Source organism: Medicago sativa, chromosome 3, assembly GCF_051527215.1.
Source record: "Medicago sativa cultivar Bolivia chromosome 3, Bolivia_mono, whole genome shotgun sequence".
NCBI lineage: Eukaryota > Viridiplantae > Streptophyta > Magnoliopsida > Fabales > Fabaceae > Medicago > Medicago sativa.
Genome location: NC_140751.1, coordinates 97,311,407 through 97,337,634, shown reverse-complemented (window position 1 = coordinate 97,337,634; position 26,228 = coordinate 97,311,407). Strand labels below are relative to the sequence as shown.

At 34.7% G+C, this 26,228-nt stretch overlaps 3 protein-coding genes across 9 annotated transcripts; 2 read left to right on the top strand and 1 right to left on the bottom strand.

Annotated features, from left to right (window-relative positions):
- The first annotated feature begins 2,148 nt into the window (after window positions 1-2,148).
- Window positions 2,149-4,960, top strand: LOC146942563 (uncharacterized). The gene is made up of 3 exons (XM_085756596.1): window positions 2,149-2,811; window positions 3,703-3,973; window positions 4,306-4,960. Exons 1-3 carry the CDS (start codon window positions 2,512-2,514, stop codon window positions 4,659-4,661), a joined length of 927 nt encoding a protein of 308 aa, XP_085612722.1. The 5' UTR covers window positions 2,149-2,511; the 3' UTR covers window positions 4,662-4,960.
- Window positions 4,961-6,757: 1,797 nt separating this feature from the next.
- LOC146942562 (protein TIC236, chloroplastic-like) lies at window positions 6,758-21,599 on the top strand. 7 transcript variants are annotated; one of them, XR_015032763.1, is made up of 23 exons: window positions 6,758-8,323; window positions 9,176-9,374; window positions 9,478-9,537; window positions 9,829-9,933; window positions 10,296-10,436; window positions 11,439-11,501; window positions 11,789-12,019; window positions 12,278-12,361; window positions 12,954-13,111; window positions 13,335-13,854; window positions 14,402-14,572; window positions 14,717-14,776; window positions 15,081-15,203; window positions 15,808-16,083; window positions 16,336-16,401; window positions 16,575-16,706; window positions 16,793-17,614; window positions 17,700-17,980; window positions 18,224-18,380; window positions 19,241-19,482; window positions 19,717-19,890; window positions 20,303-20,575; window positions 21,043-21,455. XR_015032763.1 is itself a non-coding variant. In XM_085756593.1 (23 exons), exons 1-23 carry the CDS (start codon window positions 6,879-6,881, stop codon window positions 21,181-21,183), a joined length of 6,015 nt encoding a protein of 2,004 aa, XP_085612719.1. In that variant the 5' UTR covers window positions 6,763-6,878; the 3' UTR covers window positions 21,184-21,599. The 7 variants fall into 7 exon arrangements, 3 of the variants coding, with proteins under 3 accessions (XP_085612720.1, XP_085612719.1, XP_085612718.1); XR_015032764.1 differs by having other exon boundaries at window positions 20,278-20,575; window positions 21,043-21,404; XR_015032762.1 differs by having other exon boundaries at window positions 6,761-8,323; window positions 18,124-18,380; window positions 19,250-19,482; window positions 20,278-20,575.
- LOC146942561 (Pentatricopeptide repeat (PPR) superfamily protein) lies at window positions 21,560-24,871 on the bottom strand. Its single transcript, XM_085756595.1, has 2 exons — window positions 22,611-24,871; window positions 21,560-21,793 (listed from the first exon to the last, which is right to left on the bottom strand). The coding sequence occupies exon 1, from the start codon at window positions 24,165-24,167 to the stop codon at window positions 22,842-22,844; it is 1,326 nt and encodes a 441-aa protein (XP_085612721.1). The 5' UTR covers window positions 24,168-24,871; the 3' UTR covers window positions 21,560-21,793; window positions 22,611-22,841.
- Between the last annotated feature and the right edge of the window lie 1,357 nt (window positions 24,872-26,228).

Here is a 26,228-nt window from a genome sequence, read left to right as displayed (position 1 = left end):
TAAGTAGAAATTGTTGTTACTAGTGACTTTGAGATTAAAGCCAATGGACATGGGGTATCATCATTGGTGTAACTGACAAGACGATCAATTATGGCAAAATCATAGAAATTGATGCCTAGAGTTCACCTCCCAGAAACAGTCAAACGAACATACTTAAAACCCCCAAGTTTATTGTTGCAATTAATTCCTCATAATGTGTCCTTTCTGATATTAATATTCTCCATATAATTCCTCATAATGTGTCCTTTCTGATATTAATATTCTCCATAATCACGATGAAGATACTACAATCAAATACTAGCTAACACAAATTTCAAAAAGCCGGCCCTAGTTTTCTAGTGAGAGAAACTCCAACTTCTCTCTAAACTTTCTTTCCCCTTCGTTCATCGAGGAGGGGTGGTTTTAGGTCATTTTTTGACCTAGAATCACTCCTCTACATCTTTTTTCTCTTTTCTTTCAATCTAAATAAGTGGTTTTCACATAGATCAAGTTTCTTCTTTTGTGTTTTTTTTTTGTGATTTCGTCGTCTAAGTGCGGCGTTGTGTTGTTCGTCGTCTTGTGCGGCGTTTGTTTCCGCGTCTTGTCGCGGTGTTCGTTTAATTCCTATTGAAAGATCGACATCAGTCAATTACAAATTCAACAAATGATTTGGGCGTCAACGTTGCAGATCCGGAAGCATGTGAATTTCGGTGACTTAGGTTTTATCATATTTTTTGTAGGCATTTTGCCGTTTTATGCTATTAACTTGGGTGATGTGAGTTTGTTCACAGATTCACCCTTTACGTTTTTAGCGATGTTTGTATCTGATGTACACTATCAATTTGAATGAATGAATATCGTTTTGTTTTTGTCAAAAAAAAAAATCACGATGAAGACAACCTTAATGCTGAAATTATTGTATGCACCAACAAATGCATATACCCCTTAACTATTACACAACTTTGCACTAATCAAGGCAACAACAATGGAAATAAGAATGTGATAACTCAACCAACTCCAATCACTATTACTTGCATTCGCATATCCTTTACAATCAAGACTATTTGTAGAACATTAGGTCTTTTTTTCAGGTTACACAAAAAATTGAGGAATTCTCGTTCATGTATGGCACCGATATGAATACATAAGTCATAATCTCCCATATGTTATCCATTGGACAACATATCACATATCAACTAAAGTTGTATATTCACCTGACAATGTGGATGACAAAATGTTTAATAAAAAAATACCAATACGTATAGGAGTCTATTATTTTTAAAATTTATGATTAATTTGCTTTCTTTCTCAACTCTTTACTATAATCTTTTTAAGGTGAAAAATATGTACAATAACTCACAAAATAGTAAGGGAAATGTTAACTTGTGCCCTTAGAGCATAAGTTAAGAAGACAAATGTGGAAGTTTTTGCTTGGAAATTGTGCATTCAATACCTTAAAAGTTTCAAAAGTTATATTTTCAATATAAAAATTATTTTTAATTTCCATTTTAAGCTCCTTAACTTGTGCCCTAAGGGCACAAATTTCTGTCGCGTCATTTTTCGGAGATCAAGGCTATTTGATTAGCTTTTGACTGACTAATTTACTTCACGACTGAACATTTTAATTTTTTAGAAAAGGGGAAAAAAAGTTCAAACACCCCATTTTGAAAAGATTTTAGGTTCGGGGGTTAGTTACATAAAGGGAAGGTATTAACACCCTTTATGTTCGTAGTACTTTACGGGAACCTCTTGGTTTTTATTTAAATAATGTGCTATAACTTGCTTATTTTTTGAAGAAAAAAAGAATTTGAAATGATCAATAAAGACCCAAATAGTAAACACAACTACATACTCTTTACTATAATCTTTTTAAGGTGAAAAATATGTGTAATAACTGACAAAATTGTAAACATAACATTGATATTCTTAGAAGGTAAAAAAACCATCAAAACTATTGATGATCTACAATGAAGTTGAACTTGAATCCAAGTCATAATTGTTGAATCCAAGTCATAACAATTGGGATGTTAGTTTTTCTAAAAGAAGATAGAAAGAAAATGGGTTAAAAAAGAAAGAAAAATTACTACATGGGTTAAAAAAAAAAATTAGAGAATAAAACAGTGAAAAAAAATCCATATAAAAGGTATGTTATGTTATCTTCTCCGTCTTGTGATATAACCCTAGCTAGCTGGGAAGAGAACAGCACCTCTCTCTCTCTCTCTCGCACCTCTATATCCCATTCTCCGCCTCTCACTCTTTTCTTACATTTTCTCCAAACCCTAATCTCGATTTCCCCCCCAATCCCAGATCTCAATCTCCTTTATTTATTTATTTATATAATTTAATTGTAAAATTAGATTCAAATTTCAATCTCAATAGAATCGTTTATCGATTTTTTTGTTCATTTTAGAGATAGATAATAATAAAACTGCGAGCTTAATTAAGCGTTAAAGCTTCGATTTTGAGTTATAGATTAATAGTGTATTAAACACTGTAAACGATTTTTGCTGTTGTTGAATCGCGTTGTTAAGAATGGTTGGTGGTGGAAGCAGAAGAGATGAGGGTTCGTTGGTAATTTCCAACACCAACGTTTTTGCAGCGCTTGATACTTTGAAGAAGAAGAAGAAATCGGACAAGGACAAGAAGAATAATAAGGGTTCTTCCAAATCAACCAAATCGGAATCGGAATCGCAGGCGTTTTGGGCTCCGGCACCGTTGAATGCAACCTCATGGGCTGATGTGGATGACGACGATGATGATTATTATCTGACCACCGCACCGCCTCAATTTTCCGACCCTCAACCCAGTGAGGACAAACCCGAGCATTTTGAGGTTTGTTCATTTTTTTAATCTATTTAATTATTATAATTGTTGTTGTTTATTGATTCCTGGATGTTTTTTTGTTATTGTCCTGTTGCTCACTTTATGTGCTTAGCTAAGGATTATGTCATTTTTCTGTTTGTTTGGATTCAATTTCTTTATGCTAAAATGATGTTTTTATATTGTTATATAGTTTTAATTTGTAAATTGCTAGTACTGTTGATGACTATTGAGATTAAGGGTAGTTTGATTAGTCATCTTAATTACGTTTTCAATACTCTGCTTATTACAAGATTTTATTAATGTTATTGTTTTTACAAACAAGCTCTTATGTATAAGTGATTTTCAATTGAAGATGTAATAACTGAAATTCAGCACAAGTTGTGTATAAGCTGTTTCTGCAACTAATTAAGAGAGTTTATTCTGCAACTAATTAAGAGAGTTTATGAACACAAGTTGAAAATAAGGTATAGGTATTTCATAAGAGATTCCGAAAAGCTTTTCAAATACTTACCAACATGTTTTATCCTAAGATAAATCTTCAAAATGTTTTTGTGTGATATGTTTTTTATGTGCTTACTTTGCTTTGGTTATGCCTGTTCTTATTAGGATACCTGATCTTTTTGATAATTGTGTTTCTTTGAGGCAGTGTTTTTGTCTATGCGATAAATAAATAGGTTTTGTTACATGGGTGCGCATTTTGGTTTGCTATAGTGTTATGTATTGTCAAATTAGAGTTCCTTTGAATAGTAATGATAAACTTTGGACTGTCTATCACATGCGCTAAATGTCAACGTTTAAAGTGTGTAGTGATTTATCTGTGTTTTCTTTGTGTGGTTATTGCTTGAATGGTTTGAAAAATCTTTTGATGTTCCAGATTTTTTACTTTGCAATTTTTAACAGGAATCTGAGAGTGAAGAAGATATTTTAGATGAAGGTGACGAGGAGGTAGAGGAAGAGCAAGATCATGAATCAGAACCAGAGCACACTGTGAAACCTGAACCTGAGGTCAAGAAGAATGCTGAAGTTCCAGCTGCACCAAAGGAGGCCGAACGTCAACTCTCCAAAAAGGAAAGGAAGAAGAAGGAACTTGAAGAGCTTGAGGCTCTTTTAGCTGATTTTGGAGTCACACAGAATGAAAGCAATGATGGTCAAGGCCAAGATGAATCCCAAGGTATTTATTATCCAGAGCTGCATCTTACATTATTTGTAGGATTATGGTTTATTTTTGAGTTCAGGATATTGATTAGCCGTTGCTCATGCATTCGTTCTACACTACTGGTCTTTCTTTCTCTGTTTGGATATTTCCTGCTTTTGCTCAAAGATCTAGCTCCATTTTCATCTTTTTTCGCTGACAGGTTTTCTGATTTGACTATGAATGAATTGTTGTATTCCAGCATTTATAATTTTTTTCATAGAATAAATTATTTGTGCATGTCAATCTAGATGCAGGCACTTGATGAAACTTATTGATGACGTGTTCAATTCGCAAAATTGTATTTGCAGGTGCACCTCAGGATAAGAAAGGTGTAGATGGGGATGTAGATGGCGAAAAGAAAGAAATCACTGCTGAGTCCAAGAATGCCAAGAAGAAGAAAAAGAAGGATAAAGCTTCCAAGGAGGTGAAAGAGTCTAACGGTCAGCCCAACACTTCTGATGTTGAAAATGCAGAGGAGGATTCATCTGTTGTTGATGTGAAAGAGCGTCTTAAGAAAGTTGCTTCTATGAGGAAGAAAAAATCCAGTAAAGAAATGGACGCTGCTGCTAGAGCTGCTGCTCAAGAGGCTGCTGCAAGGAACGCAAGGCTTGCTGCCGCTAAGAAGAAAGAGAAGAACCATTACAACCAACAACCTGTGCGGTAAAAGAACCTTGCTCTCCTTTACATCAATACAGGAATTTGTATTCCTTGTTCATATGATGATGCCGAATAAACAGTTGGCTTTAGCTCTTGGTTACTATTACTAGTCGTATTCCAATGGACTTGAGATATTGTCTTAAAACTTTTTTGGATTTGTGCTGTCAATTGTTATAGACTGACATTTCAGCACAGAAAATTTTAGCTTTAAAAATTTACATGAACTACTTTTTGTGTACTGGGGTTGTTTTGGCTTTATGGCGGATTAATTAGTTTTGGATTGAGAAGTTGAAGTTTACTCTTGAATGTGCTGTGTTGCTACTTATATGGAGTAATGATAACTTTGTGAAATTAATCCAATTTATTTTTAACTGTTTTTGGTTCAATCGCAAAAATAGATTGATAATGTAGAACTGTTTTGGTAATCATCTAAATACATATTAGTGTGAAACTTGTTTTCAAACTCTATATTCTAGCTCTGAACATGTTTTTAACATTTTATATATGTCAATATTAATTTAGAAAATATTCAAGGTTATGGAAGAAATAGAAAGTTACAACAGCTATGATAAAATGTTTTGTTTATTGTATGTCGGTGAGTCAAGGAAACTCGTCATTAGTTTAATTAATAATATAAAATTATAAAACATATGATGGAATGGCACAGACAGGTGTTTCAAAGGTTGAAATTAAATCATAGCGTGGATGACGACATCAAACACTGCCGAGAAGGGAAAACAAGCTGTATTCCCTTATATCAGATAAAGTTAAAGACGGATTCGAATGAGATCTATGTTCTGAATATTCACTGAGAGTGACAAAACTCATACCAATGATTCAGAGACTGATTGTCCTTTTGACCCAAATAAAAAAGAGAATGATTTTCATGCTTATTTTCCGCCATTTGAGTGAACCTCTTCCAAGTTTCAATTAAATATGATGAAGAATAAGATATGACTGGTAAAACATCGATTTCATCATAGTGGGTAAATTGTCTGATTTTCCTATGGTGTGGGTAAATAGTGAATCTATCCATTCAAATCGGAAAAAGATCCTCTCCCATATACGGGAGACAGTCTACTGTCCAAATCCACCTTTAATTATTATTATTTTTTAAATAAATAGATAAAAGTGCCATTGGTAAAAATAAAAATAAAAATAAAAATAAAAAAAGGAATTGATGAGATTTCACTTCAGGAAAATGCCACCGGAGAAAATGAACTCTATGAAGAAAATACTATGGAAGCATAATCGTTTCTTCCACTGCTCGGACCATTCTCGAATGTAAAATGTGGTCTCAATGAGAATCATTGCGAGGCTCCTGAAGACACAGAGTTTTCTTTTTGCATTGCAATACATGAAGTGTGTTTGGATAAAAGGTTTAGAAAGGAGAGGAAGACTTAACTTTTTGTTTTTAAATTACAAACACTATAAAATGTGTTTTATTTTTAGGGTCATGTTAACTTGTGCCCTTAGGGCATAAGTTAAGAAACTAAAAATGAAATTAAAAGATAACTTTTGCATTGAAAATATAAAATTTTAAACTTTTAATAGAATTAATGTATTTTTAATATTGTTGGTACTTTTAAATAGAAAAATAAGCTATCCCCTCTCTTTCCCTTCTAAACCCTCAATTCAAATACATCATAGTAATCATTTCATATTATGTCATCGTTTAGGTCAATGTGTGGCCTCATTGGCCAATTTTTTTCACGAGAAATCATGTTTAAATTGTCATTATTTAGTTCATAGGTCTTAGCTCAATTGATAAAATGTCGAAATTGTTGGGTCGAATGCCTTGATCGGGGTTAGAACCCCGACATCTCCACTTATGTGTATGAATTTATAACGGCTTTGCTATTTCGTCTATCTACTTAAAAAAATTGCTATTATTAAAAATCGTAATCAAGTGCATATTTAAATTAAGTTAACCATAACATTTGAGTTAGAGTTCTATCTACATGTAAGTAAACGACAACGTTTAGAAAGTGCATGTTATTCCATTTGCATCAAAACAAGCAACACAATATTCACCTTGTCTTGTTCTTTTCTTCCCACCTTTGAAAACAAAAAACAACATACAATTCAAGTTCGAATCTCTTCAAAACCAACAAGTTTCATTTCTCACACTCAAAAGTGACATCAAAATGGATTCTAAAATTCCCAGTTTCCTAATGCACTAGCACTTATGCATCGTTAGGGAACTAAGAAGGAGAAGAAGATAATGAACACCTCTTTCTTCGGAATCAAGCTTCATTCTTCTTTCAATGTTTACAACACTATCACTATCAATAGTAACAATCATTTGGAGTTGTTGGAGAGGATAAGATTATTGCAGAAAAGCAAAAGGTGGTGCACCGTATCTGCGAAACATGGACGCTCAATAAGGCAAGTTTTTAGTTTTTGTTGTCAAAATGTAAACTTGTGGAGGATACACCATGTTTCCGTAAGCGGGTCTAGGTTGAAATGTACTAATAAGGAATCACGTTTTTCTCCTTTCTTCGCTCCATTGTGGAAAGAAGGGATTTTTTTGATGAGGGTATGTGTTTACACTGTTGTTATCTCTGGTTTGTGTCTGTTGGTTTGGTTTGGAAGTAATAAAGTTAAGGGTTATGTCGAAGACAAACTATTGCCTTCTGTTTGTTTGGTAATCAGTGAGCGGATTCAGCGTGATTTTCAGTTTGGAAAGGTTAGAAGAATCTCTCCATTGAGTTTGACATTGGAGTCATGTTCATTTGGGCCTCATAAGGAGGAATTTTCTTGTGGTGAGGTTCCTATTGTTAAGATTCATATTCATCCTTTTGCTAGTTTGATGAGAGGAAAAGTTGTGGTTGATGCAGTTTTGTCACATCCAAGTGTACTGATTGTGCAGAAGAAGGATTATAGTTGGTTAGGGATACCAAACAATGAAGCTGGTATAAAGAGGCACTTGTCTACTGAAGAAGGGATTGACCATCGAACTAGAACGAGGAGGCTTGCACGAGAGGAAGCCGCGGTTCGGTCAGCGGCAGAACGGGACTATGCAGCCAGGGAAGCTGCAGAGTTGAGTTACTTTGTTTCTGAGTCCTCCAAAGTGGATGATTTAAAGGAGAATGTAGTTCATTCAAGAGGAGCAACCGATTCAAACTCCTTTTTCTGCATGAGTGAAGGAAAACATGATCATCAGTGTGTAGACTCGGGTGTTGATTATGATATGAAACATGCTGATTTGGAAAAGCCATTTAGAGTGAAGTTTCCAGGTTCAGGACTTCAGTTTTGGTCTAGAGTTATAAAAAGGCATTGGAAACACAAATTTAAGAGGAAGTCAAAGAGGAGTGATATGGCTGCATCTGGTGTTGCCATCAAAAGAAGAATTCTCGAATGCAGTGCATCGGCAGCACGTGCATACTTTCGCGGTCAATCACAGGGAAAGTCTGGAGAGCCTCCATCGTCTTCTGAATGCTTTCGTTCTACAAATCTTGATACACATTTGGTAAACGATGACGTTGACAAAGTTACAGAATATGTTGCCAATGGAGATGATGATAACGATATTGTTGCAGAACATGTAGATGGGGTAGATGCTCTGCAGCCTGAAGACCTCGCAAGGACTCTTCCTGTTATGTTGGATTCTGTTCATTTCAGAGGTGCAACTGTGATGCTACTTGCATATGGAGATAGTGAAGTTAGGTGAGAACTATTATCACCTATTACTTTATCATTCTGTTTATGAAATCTGAAACCAAAATTATAATTCAAAGTCTTTATTCTTTCTCTTCACTTTTTATTTGAAATCATATAACTTCAACTGCCTATGACTTTAGATTCTAAAATGTTATTTAGTATCTTAGTTCTCACTTCAAGTCCTGAAATAAAAAATGTAATTGTGATTTGATTTCTGTTAGTTTAACTGCACAATATCTTACTTAAGTTGCACACACTTTTACTGCATTTGATAGATTCTGAAGTTTGGCCTGTCATGCTAGGATAGCTGAACGTTTTCCTGTTTTATCCAATTGTGTATCTTGGATTGGATTTGTGAAAATCAATGTAGAATTTTTAAATTTGGTATGGGTTGAACTAATGTACTTAATATTCATATTGTAATCGGTGTTGCTAAAAAGCAGCTATAGCAGCGCTATACTGCTAGAGCATAGCAGAATTTGGAAAAACCGTTATTGTTCCACAATACGTGATTTCGTACAAAATATTGTCAAATAGCTGCTATAGTGGTGCTATGGCACTAATGCGTAGTGGAATTTTAGCAATCCGCTATTTTCCGCAATCCACGATTGACAACATTGATTGTAATATGGAAGGTGAAGATCTGTTTTTTTAAAAGTAGAATCATTTTGATTATTGAGTTTAATCCTAAGGCTTGGGTATGAAGTAATAGTAGTCGTAACTTGTAAATACTAATTAGATGCTTCTTTTTTGATAGAAGTAGTTAAATACTTCTATGTTTGAAATTTGGAACCCGAAATCTTATTTGAAAAATGGTAATCTGCGTGAATTTAGATGTTCTATATGTCTTACTTTCAGGGAGATGGAGAATGTCAATGGCCATGTGAAGTTTCATAACAACTACAATCATATGAATGTACAGATGAGTGGAAATTGTAAACCGTGGAGATCAGATGTTACATGCATAGATGGTGGTTGGTTGTCTGCAAATGTTTTTGTTGACACTACTGAGGAGAAATGGCATGCTAATTTGAAAGTTGACAATCTTTATGTTCCGGTATATAGTAACTTACAGTTCCAAAGTTTTGTCAACTTTCTATTTCGCCATATATCCTGTATGGATGCTTAAACAGTTTATGTCTGGCTTGAGTTCTATGCAGCTATTTGAAAGGATCCTAGAAATTCCAATTACATGGTCTAAAGGGAGGGCAAGTGGTGAGGTGCTTCTTTAACCTAAGTTCTTTACTTTCATGATCTATTTGTAACCATGGTAAGATTGTTTTTAGTTTCAGTTGTGGGAAAGTTTATTTGTGGAATTCTAAAATGATTGGTAAATAACACTGGTTATAGCTTTTGGCTTAAGTTCTGGAACTTTGTAGATCTCATGTTACATCAACTTTCTTCAAACAGATAATATAATTATCATGGCATGAGCATGCCACTACTTGCCAGTTATTCTTGATAATTGATATTGCTCCATCTGTTTGAGATATTGTTTTCTTGTGTTACAGGTTCACTTGTGCATGTCTAAGGGTGAAACTTTTCCAAACCTTCACGGACAGCTTGATGTGACGGGATTGAACTTCCAATTATTAGATGCTCCATCGTATTTCTCTGTATGTTTTCGACATTTCGGTATTAAAATGCTTTGCGCAATCCCCTTTTGATATGTTTCATTTGTAATTCTCTTGAAAAGCAACCGAGCCATTGCATATGCACTGTATGCACTGTATTTTTATTGTTCACCAAACAATACTTATATTAAAAGTGTCATATGACTAATGAGCTTTATATTCATTAGGTACTTTTCTATCATAAAGAAATAATGCATATGAAATATTAGAAAATCTACATATGAAGTTAAACATTCTGTGTTGATTTTCTTTCCTCTTTGTCAAAAGAGGGTAAGCTGTAAATAAGCATTTCCAAAGATGATTTAAATAGCTTTCAAGGTGATAAAATAGTTTGGTTTTTCCAGAACATATCAGCAAGTTTGTGTTTTCGTGTTCAAAGAATATTTTTACACAATGCATGTGGCTGGTTTGGCAGCATCCCTCTAGAAGCATCAGGAGATTTTGGCATTCACCCTGAGGAAGGAAAATTAAATATTATGTGCCAGGTACTTATAATCGTATTTATGTTTGTATACTTGTTTGTATAATTATTTATTTGTGGAAGTACTTATTAAGCAATTCCAAAATCATTTTTTTGAAAGGTAGAGATAATATTTCACTACTGGAAAGTTCTTCTGTAAATTAGAGTCACAAGTCACAGTAGATTTGTTTTCCAGATGCGAGAGAATCAGATATGTCGGGAAGTTGGGTTTAAGTTATCCTCCGATGTTCCGCTCATTGAAAAGCCTTTGGGCTTAAATCATGGTCCCACCTTAGTTTGCAAGGAAAGTTTTATTTAAAATTATAAAGATTTGTGGCAGCAAGCGTTGAATTCTTGAGCACTAGTGAATAGATGCTTTGAATCCATCGCGATCCCCGAGCCTCTATGACCGAGAATCACAACGAATGCCACGTCAAGGAACCAACTGCCATAAAACCTTGATATTGATGGAATGGATGATATGGAAAGACATTACTAGTTGTTACTTGGATTATTTAAAATAAGGTGGAATGGAGCTCAACAGAATCTATTCCATTTCATACAACACACCTTTTTTCTTTTTTCTTTCTCCTCTCTTGATTTTGGAGTCGTTGGATGGAACCAGCAGCCAACTTAATGTTAACTAATCTCCTTACCATGCTGTTCACTGACAAATAACGAAATGGAAAACTTCCTTTATTCTATCATAAAATATCCTATAAAATTATATGTTATTTTTATTGAATCCTATTCTATTCCATTGAGTGTGGTTATATTGCACTCACCTCCCTTGTTGTGTCCTAGTATTTTATGTTGTTGAGAGCTGAACTTGAACGAGTCCTGTTATGTAAAGTAAAGACAGTCCACTATATGAGCAAAATGAAGTTGATATTGCTTATATAGCTGTTCGATGAGAGAATGTTGTAAACATTCAGTCCAAATTGCACATATTCCACATCTCTGAATTTCACAGAAGATAATTAGTTTTTTTACCTTTCTGACAATACTTTGTTGATCAAATTTCCAGGTACCTGGTGTTGAAGTGAATTCCTTGATGCGAACTTTCAACACGAAATCTTTCTCGTTCCCTGTATGTTATTGTTTTGTAACCCGATCATTTCCATCTTTTCTTTTCTTTCTGTATCTTGTATTTGTTAATTTTGAAAACAGGAATATTGAGTTTTATGCAAACTTACCTTCTAACCTACCCTAGAATTCTTTCAATTCGCTTCATTATTTCTTTCATATTTTTGAAGTACCATCATTTCTGGATACACGTTACAGAATCCTCACTAAGAGAGAGTGATACTTACTTATCCAATATCAGACATTGTGTTTTTCATATCTATTTCAATAATTAAGGTTTATTGATTGCAGCTAGCAGGATCAGTAACTGCTCTTTTTAACTGCCAAGGCCCCCTGGACTCTCCTATATTTGTAGGCACTGGAATGGTTTCTAGGACGCTATCTTCTTTATACGTTGACACTCCTGCAACTGTAGCATCTGAAGCACTTGCTAAAAGTAAAGAGGCTGGTGCACTAGCCGCATTTGATCGCGTACCAATTTCATATGCATCTGCCAATTTTACTTTCAACACTGATAACTGCGTAAGTTGAAAGTAGTAATAAATTTTGTTGGAAATTTTGTTGGATCAGTAACTAGTTTCAAGTAGGATTGAAATTTGAAACCTTGGTATTCTTGGAAATGCTTTCTTCTTATTTACTATCACCTTTTAAACTATTCTTTGATGTGTATATAATCCTTAGTATGCCGAGTGCAACTCATTCAAGAAATATCTTAAATCCTCTATGTTTTTCAGTCTCCAAGATATTATATTCTGTTAACCCTTACACTGCATAGCACAGGTTGCTGATTTATATGGAATTAGGGCAATCCTTGTGGATGGTGGTGAAATTAGAGGGGCTGGAACTGCATGGATATGCCCAGAGGTATATGGCCTGTAAACTATTACAAAGCCTTTATTCAATACTTAATCATGATATGGCATTCTATTGTGAAGAAAATATTTTCCTTCTGTTTTCTAGAATACATGGAAGCATTACCATAGTCATTTAATGTTGGATCATCATTGTTTATGCTCCCTTTACAACCCTTTTTTTTTTATTTTGTTTCTAATTATCTGGGAATGGGGGGAGGGGAGAGACTTCATGGAAGCATTAGCATATTCATGTAGTTTTTTTAAACACCATATTCACTCTGACTTATGATTCTTTTATGGGAAAGTGTATTTTAATATCTTCTTATCAATAGATATTTGCATTTTTGGTCATCTGTTTGCTGAGGATGCTGATTTATTCCTTATGAGCTTTAAGATCCACCAAATGACACAATAAGTGATAATTACACACCAAATACCAGTGATTCTCTCACTCGCAGATCAGGAAATAGTAGGTCCTATTGATTTGGCTAAAACAAACTTCAGAATATGAATATCTTTTCCGAATTGTTTGTTTTCCCCACATTTCTCTCTGGATTCTGTCCCTCTACCCATGCTTCTAATATATAATATTTTGTTCTCAGGGTGAGGAGGATGAGACAGCAGTTGATGTTAGCTTTTCTGGAAATTTGGCCATTGAAAAAATCTTGCTCAATTACATTCCCAATTATCATAGTTTGATGCCATTCAAACTAGGGGTATTACATGGAGAGACAAAAGTTTCGGGATCTCTTTCAAGACCGTAAGTCAGTCCCCTTTTCAGTTTTGATGAATGGTTTTAATTGATAATACATCGATGACATTTTTTGCTTATTATATATACAATTAAATTATCTGCATTTTCATTCCTTTCCTTCCTCACCATGGCTGTCTCTTCAAGTTGTCTTACCAATATTTCTTTCTCGTCTCGTCTCTAATATGATTTGTTTTATAAAAATTGTTTTCTCATTTTATATTCCATGCAGATTGCTCGACATACACTGGACTGCACCTTTGGCAGAAGGGTCTTTTAGTGATGCTAGAGGAGATGTCATAATCTCACACGATTTCGTTACGGTTAACTCTGCTTCAGCTGCATTTGATTTGTATATGAAAGTTCCAACATCTCATTCTGATGATATTTCTCTTACAAGAGAAGAGTTTTGTCCAAAAGCCATTCCGTTTACTGTTGATGGGATTGAGTTTGATCTGCATATGCATGAGTTTGAATTCTTCCGCTTGGTTACTACTTATACATTGGATTTTCCAAGACCTTTGCTTCTGAAAGCAACCGGAAGAGTGAAGTTTCAAGGAAAGCTTATAGAACCTAGTTGCGCTATGATGGAACAATATTTTGACAAAAATGGGAAGCATCTACACATATTGGAGAAAGGAAGTGCAGATTGTCTCGTTGGTGAAGTTTCAATCTCTGGTCTCAAACTGAATCAATTGATGCTTGCACCTCAGCTTTCTGGGTTGTTGAGAGTTTCTCCCGAGTGTATCAAGGTGACGAATAAAACTCTCTTCCTAAACAAATGTTCAGTTTTGAGATGCTATGAAATTGTTTAACAGACTGCTAGGCAGTAACTCATTGCGATACAATCATGGACAAGAATTCTAATAAAGAATTTGAATTTAATAATTGTGGAAAAGGAAAATCTTTGTTAAATTTTATTCTAATTCGTGAGATTTAGCTTCTGAATTGACTCACAATGTTCAAGAGCGGTTAATATGCAATCACTTATTGACTTAACCATAATCAGTTAGATGGTTAGTTGTTTAACTTCTTTTTGTACCAGAAATATTTATTGCAAGAATCCCATTTTGCAAGTTTTCCTTCAATATTACCCATTTTCCCAAAGGATGAACCTGTTATTCACGTAACCTCAAAGAAAAGGAAAGAAAATCAATTTTGGGATGTTTGACATGGTAAACCTGGTTACAAGCTTCCCTGGACAAATAAGAAAAACTAATCTAACAACTAATTTACTAATATTTGCCGTTCAAAAAAATATACAATTGTTTTGTAACTTCCTTTTTTTATGGATTGCAGTTGGATGCCTCTGGTAGGCCCGATGAAAGTCTTGAAGTGGAGTTTAATGGGCCACTACAGTCCAGTCATGAAGATGGTACTAACGGCGGACAACTGTTGTCCATTTCACTTCAAAAGGGGAAATTGGGGGCCAATGTCAGTATCCAACAAAATCATTCGGCTAGCTTGGAGGTAGCCCTATTCAAATTCTGGGTCCAGTGTTTGTTTCTCAGCTGCCGCAGTTTTTGATCAATTCATACTTAACCAAAAGATAATATTGAAATAAACTGAAAAACATTAGTCTATTTTTTTTGCTTACATGGAATGTACCTGTAGATACACAATTTTCCACTTGATGAGCTGGAGCTTGCTTCTCTCAGGGGAACTATTCAGAGGGTAAGCAATCATATTAACCTATTTCCTATTTGAGTCCATTGTGTTTCTGCCATTGTTGTCCTTATCTACACCCTCCTCCTATCCACATTTGGATCATAATGAGGTTGACCTTAGGGAAGATTAGACAAGGTTTGCCCCATCACAGTGTGCGAATTTTGACATTACATCGACTTTGTTGCTTTTTATCTCTTCACCTCTGTTTTTCTGTTCAGTTCTGCCTGAATTATGACTTGGTCGAGGCATTATATAATGGTTGTGTAAGGGAAATAATATATGATGTTTTTTGGCTGGTATTTTCTTTCAGGCAGAAGTCGAGCTTAATCTTCAAAAAAGAAAAGGACATGGAATCCTATCTGTACTTAAGCCAAAATTCATTGGTGTTCTTGGTAAATCCCTAGATATGGCGGCTAAGTGGAGTGGAGATGTTGTGAGTAACTAGGACTGTCCCGTATACTTTTGAACCTGAATTTAAGTTACAACCTATTGCTATCCTATGTATCAACATAGAAGTATGTTTAGCATGACCATTGCCGAACTTGAATATGATGTTAGAAACTCTAGTTGTTTACATTTTATTTGTCATAAATGTTTTTTAGGACATCAGACACCGTATTCCTATCATATTATACACGGTTTCCGATTTTATATTAATTCTTTCTCTCTCTTCAGAATCCGAACACACTGAAACTGAGTGTATTTTATACGTTGTCGAAATTGTGTCCAAATATAAGTGTGGTTTATTTATCACTCGAGGTTGTGATAAGTCCAGGAATCTCATTCTTTTCATAATTGAATCATTGAAATGACTCTTTAATCTTGAAAAAAAAAATATATGGGTGCTTGTTTGATTATCCTGGTTTTCACTCCTCATTGATGTCCACTATAATGAACTTTAACATTGTTATAGTAATCACAAGTTCACAACAGTTCATTGACTTCCATTCCATTATATGAAATCAATGTTTGGCCATAGTAATGACATCGTGCTTTTGTATATTGTACTGAATGTCTGTTGATGTGCTATTGTTCAGATCACTATTGAAAAAATTATCTTTGAACAAAGCAACAGTCATTATGAACTTCAAGGTGAATATGTATTGCCAGGAGCCAGCGATCGCAGCCTTAATGATGAAAAATGGGAAGGCATTTTGAAAAGGCTAATGTCTGGGCATCTTAGCAGTGTTATATCCTTGATGGGCAGGTGGAGAATGAAACTTGAAGTATGTCGAGCGGAGATTGCTGAGATGCTTCCTCTTGCAAGGCTTCTTTCTCGAAGCACGGATCCAAATGTTTTATCAAGATCAAAGGTGGTATTATGCTTTATATCTTGGGTGGTTTCATCTTATTGTATTCAAATTTTGGAGTGTAATCAGTTGATTACTTGATTATGATGCATGTCTAATGGCTTAAATATGTTTGTAATTAACTTTTGCTTTTAAAAGAATGCTTTAACACTTGTGAGTTATCCTTTCACCTAAAAATCTGTTGCTCATCCTGTATTCTTATTTATTGAAGCAAATGAAGCTGATTATGCATATCGCCATGTTACATGTTTGTAGGATTTTTTTATTCAAAGTTTACAGTCGGTGGGGTTATATTCAAAAAGCTCTCAACAACTGCTGGAGGTATTATCAAGGGATCACTATAACTTATTTTCCTTTCAATAGCCACAATACTTGCTTCATCTAATTTGTGCTAACAACCTTAAGTGTTCATGCCACGTTAATTTTTTTATGATCCTAATGATATCCAATGCAAACGCTGAAGTTTCTTTGTCTGTAATGGTGTTCAATTGCAGTTAATAAGGGGGCACGATACTCCATCGCATGGTGCTGTTCTGGAAGATTTAAATCTGCCTGATTTATTTGATATCAAAGGTCACTGGCATGGCTCTCTGGATGCAAGTGGTGGAGGGAATGGTGACACCCTGGTTAAAACCTATTTTGTATTACTATTACTTGGAGTTAGCATTGTCAACTTAATGAAGATTGACTTTATTTTTTGATGTCATTTTAGGCAAAATTTGACCTTCATGGGGAGGATTGGGAGTGGGAAGACAACAAAACTCAACGTATCTTGGCAGTTGGTACTTACACTAATGATAATGGTATGCACCTGGAGAATTTTTTTATCCAGAATGATAATGCTACTGTTCATGCTGATGGAACTTTGTTGGGGCCTAAAACCAACCTTCATTTTGCCGTCTTAAACTTTCCGGTTAGTCTGGTCCCAACTGTTGCTCAGCTAGTTGAATCTACAGCAACGGGTGTTGTTCATTCTTTGGAGCCATCGTTGGCACCTATTAAGGGAATCTTGCACATGGAAGGAGATCTTAGAGGAAGTTTAACAAAACCACAATGTGATGTGCAAATAAGACTCCTCGATGGTTCCATTGGTGGAATTGATCTTGAGCTAGCAGAAGTTGTTGCTTCCCTAACATCAACCGGCCGTTTTCTATTCAATGCAAAATTTGAGCCTATAATCCAAAATGGTCATGTATTAATTCAGGGAAGCATTCCTGTTACTTTTGTTCAAAGTAGCATGTTACAACAAGATGAAGAATTAGATAAGGGTGAGGCTTCATTGGTTCCTGATTGGGTGAGGGATAAAAATAGAGGGACCACTGTTGATGCAAGCAACAAGCACATTTTTCGAGACAGAAATGAAGAATTCTGGAATACTCAGTTAGCAGACAGCCTTGAAGGTTTATATTCACAAATTTTAGATGTTGGAGAAGTCATAGTGGATGCTGATATAAAAGATGGGGGTATGATGCTAGTAACAGCTTTATCCCCTTATGCCAATTGGCTTCATGGAAATGCCCATGTCATGCTTGAGGTTGGTGTCGTCGATACAATTTTTTCATCTAATTATTTGATTTTACTCACTTCTAAAAATCTTGTTCCATGTATTGATTTAATAGGTGAGAGGCACAGTTGATCAACCACTGCTTAATGGCTATGCAATGTTTCACAGGGCGTCTATATCTTCACCGGTGTTTCGTAAGCCACTAACTGGTTTTGGTGGTACTGTTTACATGAAATCAAACAGATTATCCATCACCTCACTGGAGAGTAGGCTAGGCAGAAAAGGAAAACTGCTTGTAAAAGGGAACCTTCCTCTCAGAACTAGTGAAGCAGCCCTTGATGACAAAATTGAATTGAAGTGTGATGTTCTAGAAGTGCATGCGAAAAATATTTTAAGGTTTCTTTCTTAGTCATTGGTGTATGTAGATATGATCATTGGATCTAAAATATTACTGAGTTTTGGCAAAAAAAAAATTCTTTTTATTTATATTTTTGTTTACACATTATCCTTATTTAAAAAAAATATCACACTTTTGTCAGTGGCCAGGTTGACTCCCAGTTGCAAATAACTGGTTCAGTATTGCAACCAATCATTTCTGGAAGCGTTAAACTTAGTAATGGAGAAGTATATTTGCCACAGGATGGGGGTAATGGTGATAGTCAAACAATTGTTTCAAATCAGTCTGCACTTTCTGATGGTGGTGATAGTCAAGCATTCGCTTCAAGATATATTTCCCAGTTTTTTAGCTCAAGATATGCTTCTTTGACGACCAAATCTTCTCAAACGTCTAGCTCTGGTAATACTTTACATAGCAATTTAGTGTTGGATCTTCTCCCTTTTACTTATAAGAATGCTCTACTATAAAAGTTTGGTCCATGTAGCCGACCTCACTTAGTGGGATAAAGCTTGATTGTTGTTGTTGCAATGCTCTACTATAAAAGTTGACTATAAATGTAAAACTCTAGCGCACCTTTCAATAACATTATAGTTGCCTCTCCATTTCTTCACTGGTGCATATTCAACCTCAAAAACAAATAGATGGGAATTCCTAATTTGGAGAATTTTTGTCAAGGGTGGTGTATACTTCTAAGGGTAGTATAAAGCACAATGAAAGTGTTGGAAGGGGCCCAAGGTGGCCTGTAATGAAGGAGACTAAGGTTATGATGTAGAAGCAGTCTTTTAAGGGAGCTTTGATATCAACCTGAAAGGGAAATGATGTAATAAAGTTGAATAATATATTTTGTGATTTTGAAAGTACAGGCTATGACCAATGTTTGAAAGCACCTATCTCTCTGCATAGCCGAAAAAAACCTTTCTAAATTCTAAAATAGTCACTAGCCAAACATCCCAAACGAAATAATAAGACCACTTTATCCCAGATAAGCAGTGTTAGCTAGCAAACAAATTATGGGATTCTGTCCAATCAATGATTGTTGCATGCATAAAAATCTGCAACAAACCACCATTAGTATTAGAATTACTCTGAAGAGTACTGTCGACTATTTTTGTTGTGCCAGGATCTATTATTTGATTACTTGATCATATAAATTTGCTTATGTTGTTGCTCATTTAGTTGAGCTCAATAGGTTATATTATTCAGAAATATTTCTCTACAAGTATATTATGATATCTCTTCTGGAAAATAAAACATGGCAGTGAATGCAGCAAATCATGTAGACAAGGACATGGAGAAAATGCTGATAAAACCAAGTATAGAAACCCGCCTTAGTGATTTGAAGCTTGTGCTTGGGCCAGAATTGAAGATGGTGTATCCTCTGATTCTTATATTTACTGTTAGTGGAGAGCTCGAGTTGAATGGTCTCACCCATCCCAAATGCATAACACCTAAGGGCATATTGGTATTCGACAACGGTGAAGTTGAGCTACTTGCAACACAGGTTTGTGAAGGGTTTGGTTTATGCCCCCATGTTTTCTTTGTATTCTATTTACTTTTCTGAATAATAATTTGGTATGCTACAGATGATTGGTACAGGCAATGATGCCAACCTAGTTTGGAGTAGTGTTTCTATAGGGATGTTTTTTCTTTTCTATTTTGCTTTAAAAGAAACTCCTAGGCTAGTTCTATGTTGGTTTGGCATTGATCATGTTGATAAAATCCATTTCAAATGCAGGTGAGGTTAAAACAGGAACATCTGAATATTGCAAAGTTTGAGCCTGAGTATGGACTAGATCCAATGCTAGATATAGCCTTGGTTGGATCTCAGTGCCAATATAAGATTCAAGGACGGGCTAGCAATTGGCAGGGCAGTGTGGAACAGGATACACCTTCACTTTCACCAAATGAGGTAAAAGATACTACTATCTATTATCTTGCTTGATAAATTTCGAGGTCAAAACTTTGGTCTGTGTCCAACTAAAGGAAATAAATACAAAAACAAATATAGAGGATATCCCTATTACATAATATGATATGCCTATACAATAAATGCAAAGATCATAATATATCATATGCACCAATATATATAACTAATTTGAGAACCTCTCAAAGGTTTAGTGAAGACATCCACCAATTGATCATTGGATGGCCATCTTAACAGATGCACTGTGCTAAGGTTACATAAAACCTCCATTTGCTGCTGAATCAAAATATTGCTCTTAATTAATTTTAATTTGTGAAGTTAGTCAATAGTTTCATCTGAGAAAGGGCAATGCTTATGTCATTCAATCTTCAGGCAGCATGGTTTTCTCACTATGCAGGCTGTCAGAAAATTAGAGAGTCAGTTAGCAGAATCCATTTTAAAAGGCGATGGTCAGCTTGCCCTTGGGAAGCTTGCAACAGCTACTCTTGAAAAATTAATGCCACGGATAGAAGGGAAGGGTGAACTTGGCAAAGCTAGGTGGAGGATAGTGTACTCACCTCAGATTCCTAGTTCCAAATCTGCTGGTACTACTTTGGATACTTTCGAGTTTCTTGCCAATAATTTAACATTTGGAACAAATGTTGAAGTTCAGCTTGGGAAACGTCTTCAGGTATCACAATAAAACTAGTCCATCTTTCAAAGTATTGCTTCTTCCCAGGAATAGGTTCTTAATACTCTATGACACAGACACGAAATTGACACAAAGACACCGGTAAAAATTTGAGAAATGATGCAATTGAATGTAACCCACATATGTCGGTGTCATATTGGTGTCGGTGATGTCAACCGACTTCTCTTGTCAATCAACATTGTATCATCAGGGACAAAAACAATAGTAAATTAGTAATATTTCTTCATAAATAAAGTAATAGATATGAAAAACTATATTTTGATCATAATGGTTAAATAATGGAGGGGAAAGCAAAATAAAAGGAATTCCTGATAAAAATGTTCTGTTAGGGAACACAAGTGGTTACTCAATAAGCCACTTATTGGAAATTAAACATGGTCAATTGGCTGAGTAAATAATATCTACTATTACTGTTACTCATTGGTAAATCAATTGTTTTGTTGCAGGCCAGAGTCATTAGGCAAATGAAGGAGTCAGAGATGGCAACACAATGGTCCTTGAGCTATCAACTCACAAGTCGCTTGCATCTACGCCTACAGTCCTCTCCATTACTATGCATATTTTTTGAATATTATGCTACAACATAGGGCTTCTTGTTGTTACCTTAGGTTTAGGTATGTAAAACTTGCACCTTTACTTTAAAAGAAAAGGTGTGCGTAAAAAGTAAATAGACGCATATTATTCTTCGGCTCAGATTGAGCTTGTTAATAGGATAGCTGCTGAATTCAAAGACGTTCTTACTTTTTATATTGATGAAAGAAAGTTGAAAGAAAGTATAGCAATATTAGACAGAATGATAGATCGACTACAAGTATAAATTTCTCATTTGTATACCTTCAAGTTCAAGTTCAAGCTTTTAGGTATTTATTGGTGACATGATTAGAGCAACTATGACTATGTAAAAAGAGGGATTTTATCTACAGAGACAAGTTGGAGATAATCATTTGAGCAGGGATCTGGAAATTGCTGAAATAACTCAACGAATAAGGGATGCCATTTCAAATTTTACTCTTCAAAAAACATAATATGGTTACATGAATTTCACTCCACAAAGGTTACTTATTACATGAATACATTAAGAACAAAATTTGAGTTTTCACCAAAAAATTCCAGGGATCTTTGTAAGAAGGAACATAGTTTTCTCTTGGACTAACAAGGCGGGAACTCACACACTGTCTTTTCAAATAAAGGCCCCATCTGCATAAAAAATATTAGAATGTTAAAGTTTCAGAAAAAAGAATAGAAAAATAAATAAATAATAAATTCGTTAATTTCAAATGAAGTGTGATCATTTGAATTATATTTTGATCTGAAGATGATTTGAAATAGTCTGATGTTTACAATTTGTAAAATTTCAGTAGAAAATAAAAACTTGGAGATTTTAGATAACGATATATTGATGAAAAAACTTATTGAAATGAGTCAAAATTTAAAAAAATGAAAAAATAATATTGAAGAATCAAAATCTCACATTAATCGTAGCAAAAGACTCCAAGTGTAAATAAATAAAAAAATAGAAATGCAGTCTAGTCTACTGCTCAATTACTACCAGAAAATGACTGCAAGCATTGAAAATTTCATCTTTCCATATTATCCTAGTAGTAATTGAGAATTGGAGGTGAAATTTTACTGAGGTACCAAAGTCATTCGATCAAATGTTGGAAAAAATAAACCGTCTACTTTTGATACCTCATCAAAAGGACATATCACATGGGTTTAGAAAAAGAGAGAAAAAAAAAAAACATTGTTGCTATTAATTTTTCAGGTTCTACAATTCCCTTGTCTTAAAAAGTTTTCCCTGTCATCCAGTATTTATGTGATCATTTCATTAGTTTCTAAATAGAGATAATCACTAGTGATTGATGGGTGATGACTAAATATTTGAATTTCAAAAAATACTTGGAGAAACAGTAGCTATTGCTTGGGGTTAGAATTGATTCCAATAAGTATAACTTCTTTTCCAATAAGAATAGCATGAGCCAAAAAAATACATTAGAAAGGAGCGACAAGTTACCAGTGACGATTTGTCAGCTAAAACTGAATCAGCAACACCTTTTGCAGTCCAGTAGCTAAGGCTTGAATATGGGATACCTGCTCATCAGCTGACATTGTTTCCATATGTAGAGTCTTTCTACTCAAAGCATTTGCAACTATATTTGCTTTTACCAGATGATATTGCAGTGCAAAATCATAATCATTTATGAAATTCATCCATCTTCTTTGCCTTGTGTTTAACTCCTTTTGGTCAAACAGGTACTTCCAACTCAGGATACCCTTTGCGAGTCATAACCGGTTTTACTTTCATGGTTCGCTTGTACCTTTCCAATATGCCACATTTTATCCTCTGGTGCACTTCACCACTCAGCAACTCATCCTCTCCTTTCAAACGAAGTCCATCACAAACCAGCTTATAAGTATACTCTCGAGGCACCGAGCCATTATCAACCAACTCAACAAGAATACTCCAAGCATCAACGACTCTCCCAGCCTCACAAAGCGCATGAATAATGGGCGTGTAAGAACTACAACTAGCCATTATCCCATTCCCACCATCATAATTCGACCTCTGCATCTCCCTCAAAAATTCAACAGCCTTATCAATCTCATTCACAACACTATAGTATCTTATAAAAGAATCATAAGTAACACGGTTCGGGACACAACCTCTTTTCTTCATATCATCAAACAACTCCAAAGCTCTTCCAACACGGTACGTTTTACAACAACCATCAATCAATGCATTATAAGCAACAACATCAGGCACAATACCTTTAAAAACCATAATCCGAAAGAGACGATTTGCTTCATATAATCTCCTTCGGACTGCCTTCCTGCATCCACTAATCTTCACACCGTACCTACAGTACGAAGTTATCAAAATAGTGTAAGTGAAAACATCAGGAGGAGAATGAAACCCAGGAAGTTCCATCTGTTGAAGCAAGTGTCTTGCTTTGGTGAAATTCCCAACACTACACATAGCATTAATCAATGCGTTATAAGCTTGTACGTCAGGTTTGCAACGGAATTGTCTCATTCGGTAAAAAGTAAGTAAAGCATCTTTCGCTAAGCCTTGTTCACCTAGGAGTTTTATCAAACAGGTAACGGTCGCGGTGGTAACAAGAGTATTACTAGTATTGTTGTCTGTGTTAATATTAGCGTGATGTTTGAGGAAAGTCCAGAGGGCATTGGTGTTGTGAGATTTAGCGATGAGGATGGCCATTTCGCGAGAAGTGGATTGGGTGTGGAGGAAGTTGAAGTGGGAATGGATCCAATGAAGAAATTCATGGGATTTACGGAGAGCGAGGTTGGTTAAGTAAGGGTTAGTGTGGGGGTGTTTGAAGTTGGAAATGGGTAAAGAGCGGTGGCGGAAGAGGTTGTTTTGACAGCGTCGGGAGATGGATTGGAAGGAGTAACGGGAGATGGAACGGAGGAGTTCGACGACGGCGTCGGGAGTCCAAATGAGATTTGAAGGAGAAGAAGTGTCGAATGGAATGTCTTTGATGACTGCTACAAGTGCTTGTTTTGCGAGGAGGCGTTTGTCGTAAGGACGCAACTTCATCATCATCATCATGCATAACACACAGCTACTAGGTGTAACATAGATTGTCAACTTTATGAAGATTGATTTGGCTTTTTTTATTATGTCACTTCAGGCAAAATTTGGTTTGGCGGCAGTGGATTGTAATCAGATCATACTTTATTGATGAAGTGTAATTTTAGAAGGAAAATTACTAACTATTTAAATTTGTCTATGTTAGATGATGATATATATTTCATTTTGAAGATCTTCGTAGTAGAATTTGAAATAGAAGACTTTTCCTTGAAACAAGTAACAAGTATGAGTGGATGTAGATCTGCTGATACTTTCATGGATCCAAATGCAAAACTTTAAGAGAACGAGGACATACACAGAAAGATAGATAACATAGGTTAGTTGAGAGAAATTGATCTACTTGACATGTACACAACTTGGCATTACTCTTTGTTATTTTGCATGCATCTTATGAACAACACATTGACACCGTCTATAGAACTCTGAGAAATTTGAATACCCCGAAAAGTCCTATTCTTTGTAAAAATCAGCGATAAGAATGTGGCTATGTTTACTGATGTTGATTGATTTGACAGGATTTATTACAGATGGAAAGTCGACTACACTCGGCAATATAAGAAGAAGTAGGGATTGGTTGCTAGAAGCAATGCAAAGGTTGGGCTTAGAGCAATGGTCCAAGAAATTTGTGAGGGTCTTTTGATTTAACGAGTTCTAAATGAGGTAGAACTTCCATTGAGATTATAGTGTGATAACAAGGTTGCAATAAGCATATCCCATAATCCAAGCCAACATGATTGAACAAAACATATTGAAATTGATCGCCGCTTTATAAAAGAGAAAATAGAATCTGGAATACTCTGTCTATCTTTTGTGCTTTCAAATCAGCAAACAACATATATTTTGACCAAGAGTTTAGCAAGAATAAATTTTGAGCATCTCATAAGCAAGTTGAACATTATTGATATCTATGCACCAATTTGAACAATGTTGAAGTATATTATTTCCTTTATTATTACTAGCGAAAAGACTGGCACTCATGTGCATGTCTTTCCGCTCTTTATTACGCTAACGTTTGTAAATTATGAACGATATTTTATAGAAATTTTGTGTGTAAATTAGAAACTATATTTTATATAAAAAAAATTATTTATTGCGCTAACATTTGTAAATTATGAACGATATTTTATATAAATTTTTTGATATAGATAAAAAAAATTATAAGTATAGATATTTGTGACTTTGAAATGTAACAAACTTAACAAACCATATTTATATTTTTCAATGACAACAATAATATAACAAATTGTTTTTTATCTTTTTTAATAACACCAACAATATAATATTATTATATAAAAAATTATTTAAGGGTATAATTGGAATAAAAAAAATCAGTTCAAAATCTTCATGAAACCCCCTATTTTCTTTATATATAGTATAAATTATTATTACCTAGTTGTTTATCTACCCACTATATCACTACTTAAATTAACTAGCTGATTGCTTGTATTCTCTTCAATAAAAATATCACTTTTTTCATTGAAATGAAACACTCACAAATTATAGAGTAATTTCTACGCTACACAGTATTCCGTAGAGCGCCTGTATAGGATTGTTCCTGACAATTTAGAGGTTCAGTTGTAATCTTCGTAATTTTCAATTAAAAAATTGGAAAAAAATACTTGCTTTGGTCTCATATATAAGAAAATTTTCAAAAAAAAAAAATGGTCATATTCATAAGAAATATATAAGAAAATTTTCAAAAAAAAAAAAATTGGTCATATTCATAAGAAAATATCACAACTTTTAAGGTATGGTTATTGCTTAAAAGACTTTTCTGCCCTTATTTAATGTTTGTCTTTTTAATATTAGTGAGTGTATTTAATGCTTCACAATTTTTCATGAGGGTATATTTGTAAAAATATTCAAAAAGTTACACTAATTAATGAGTGTATTGGTTTTGATGTTTTTTTTTCTTCTTATAATAAGGATCAGAGGGAGTATTTAATATCACTTATAGTGATAAATAATTAAGTTGTAGTTAAATATATGAGTATTGGTTTAACCATGACTTATAGTGAT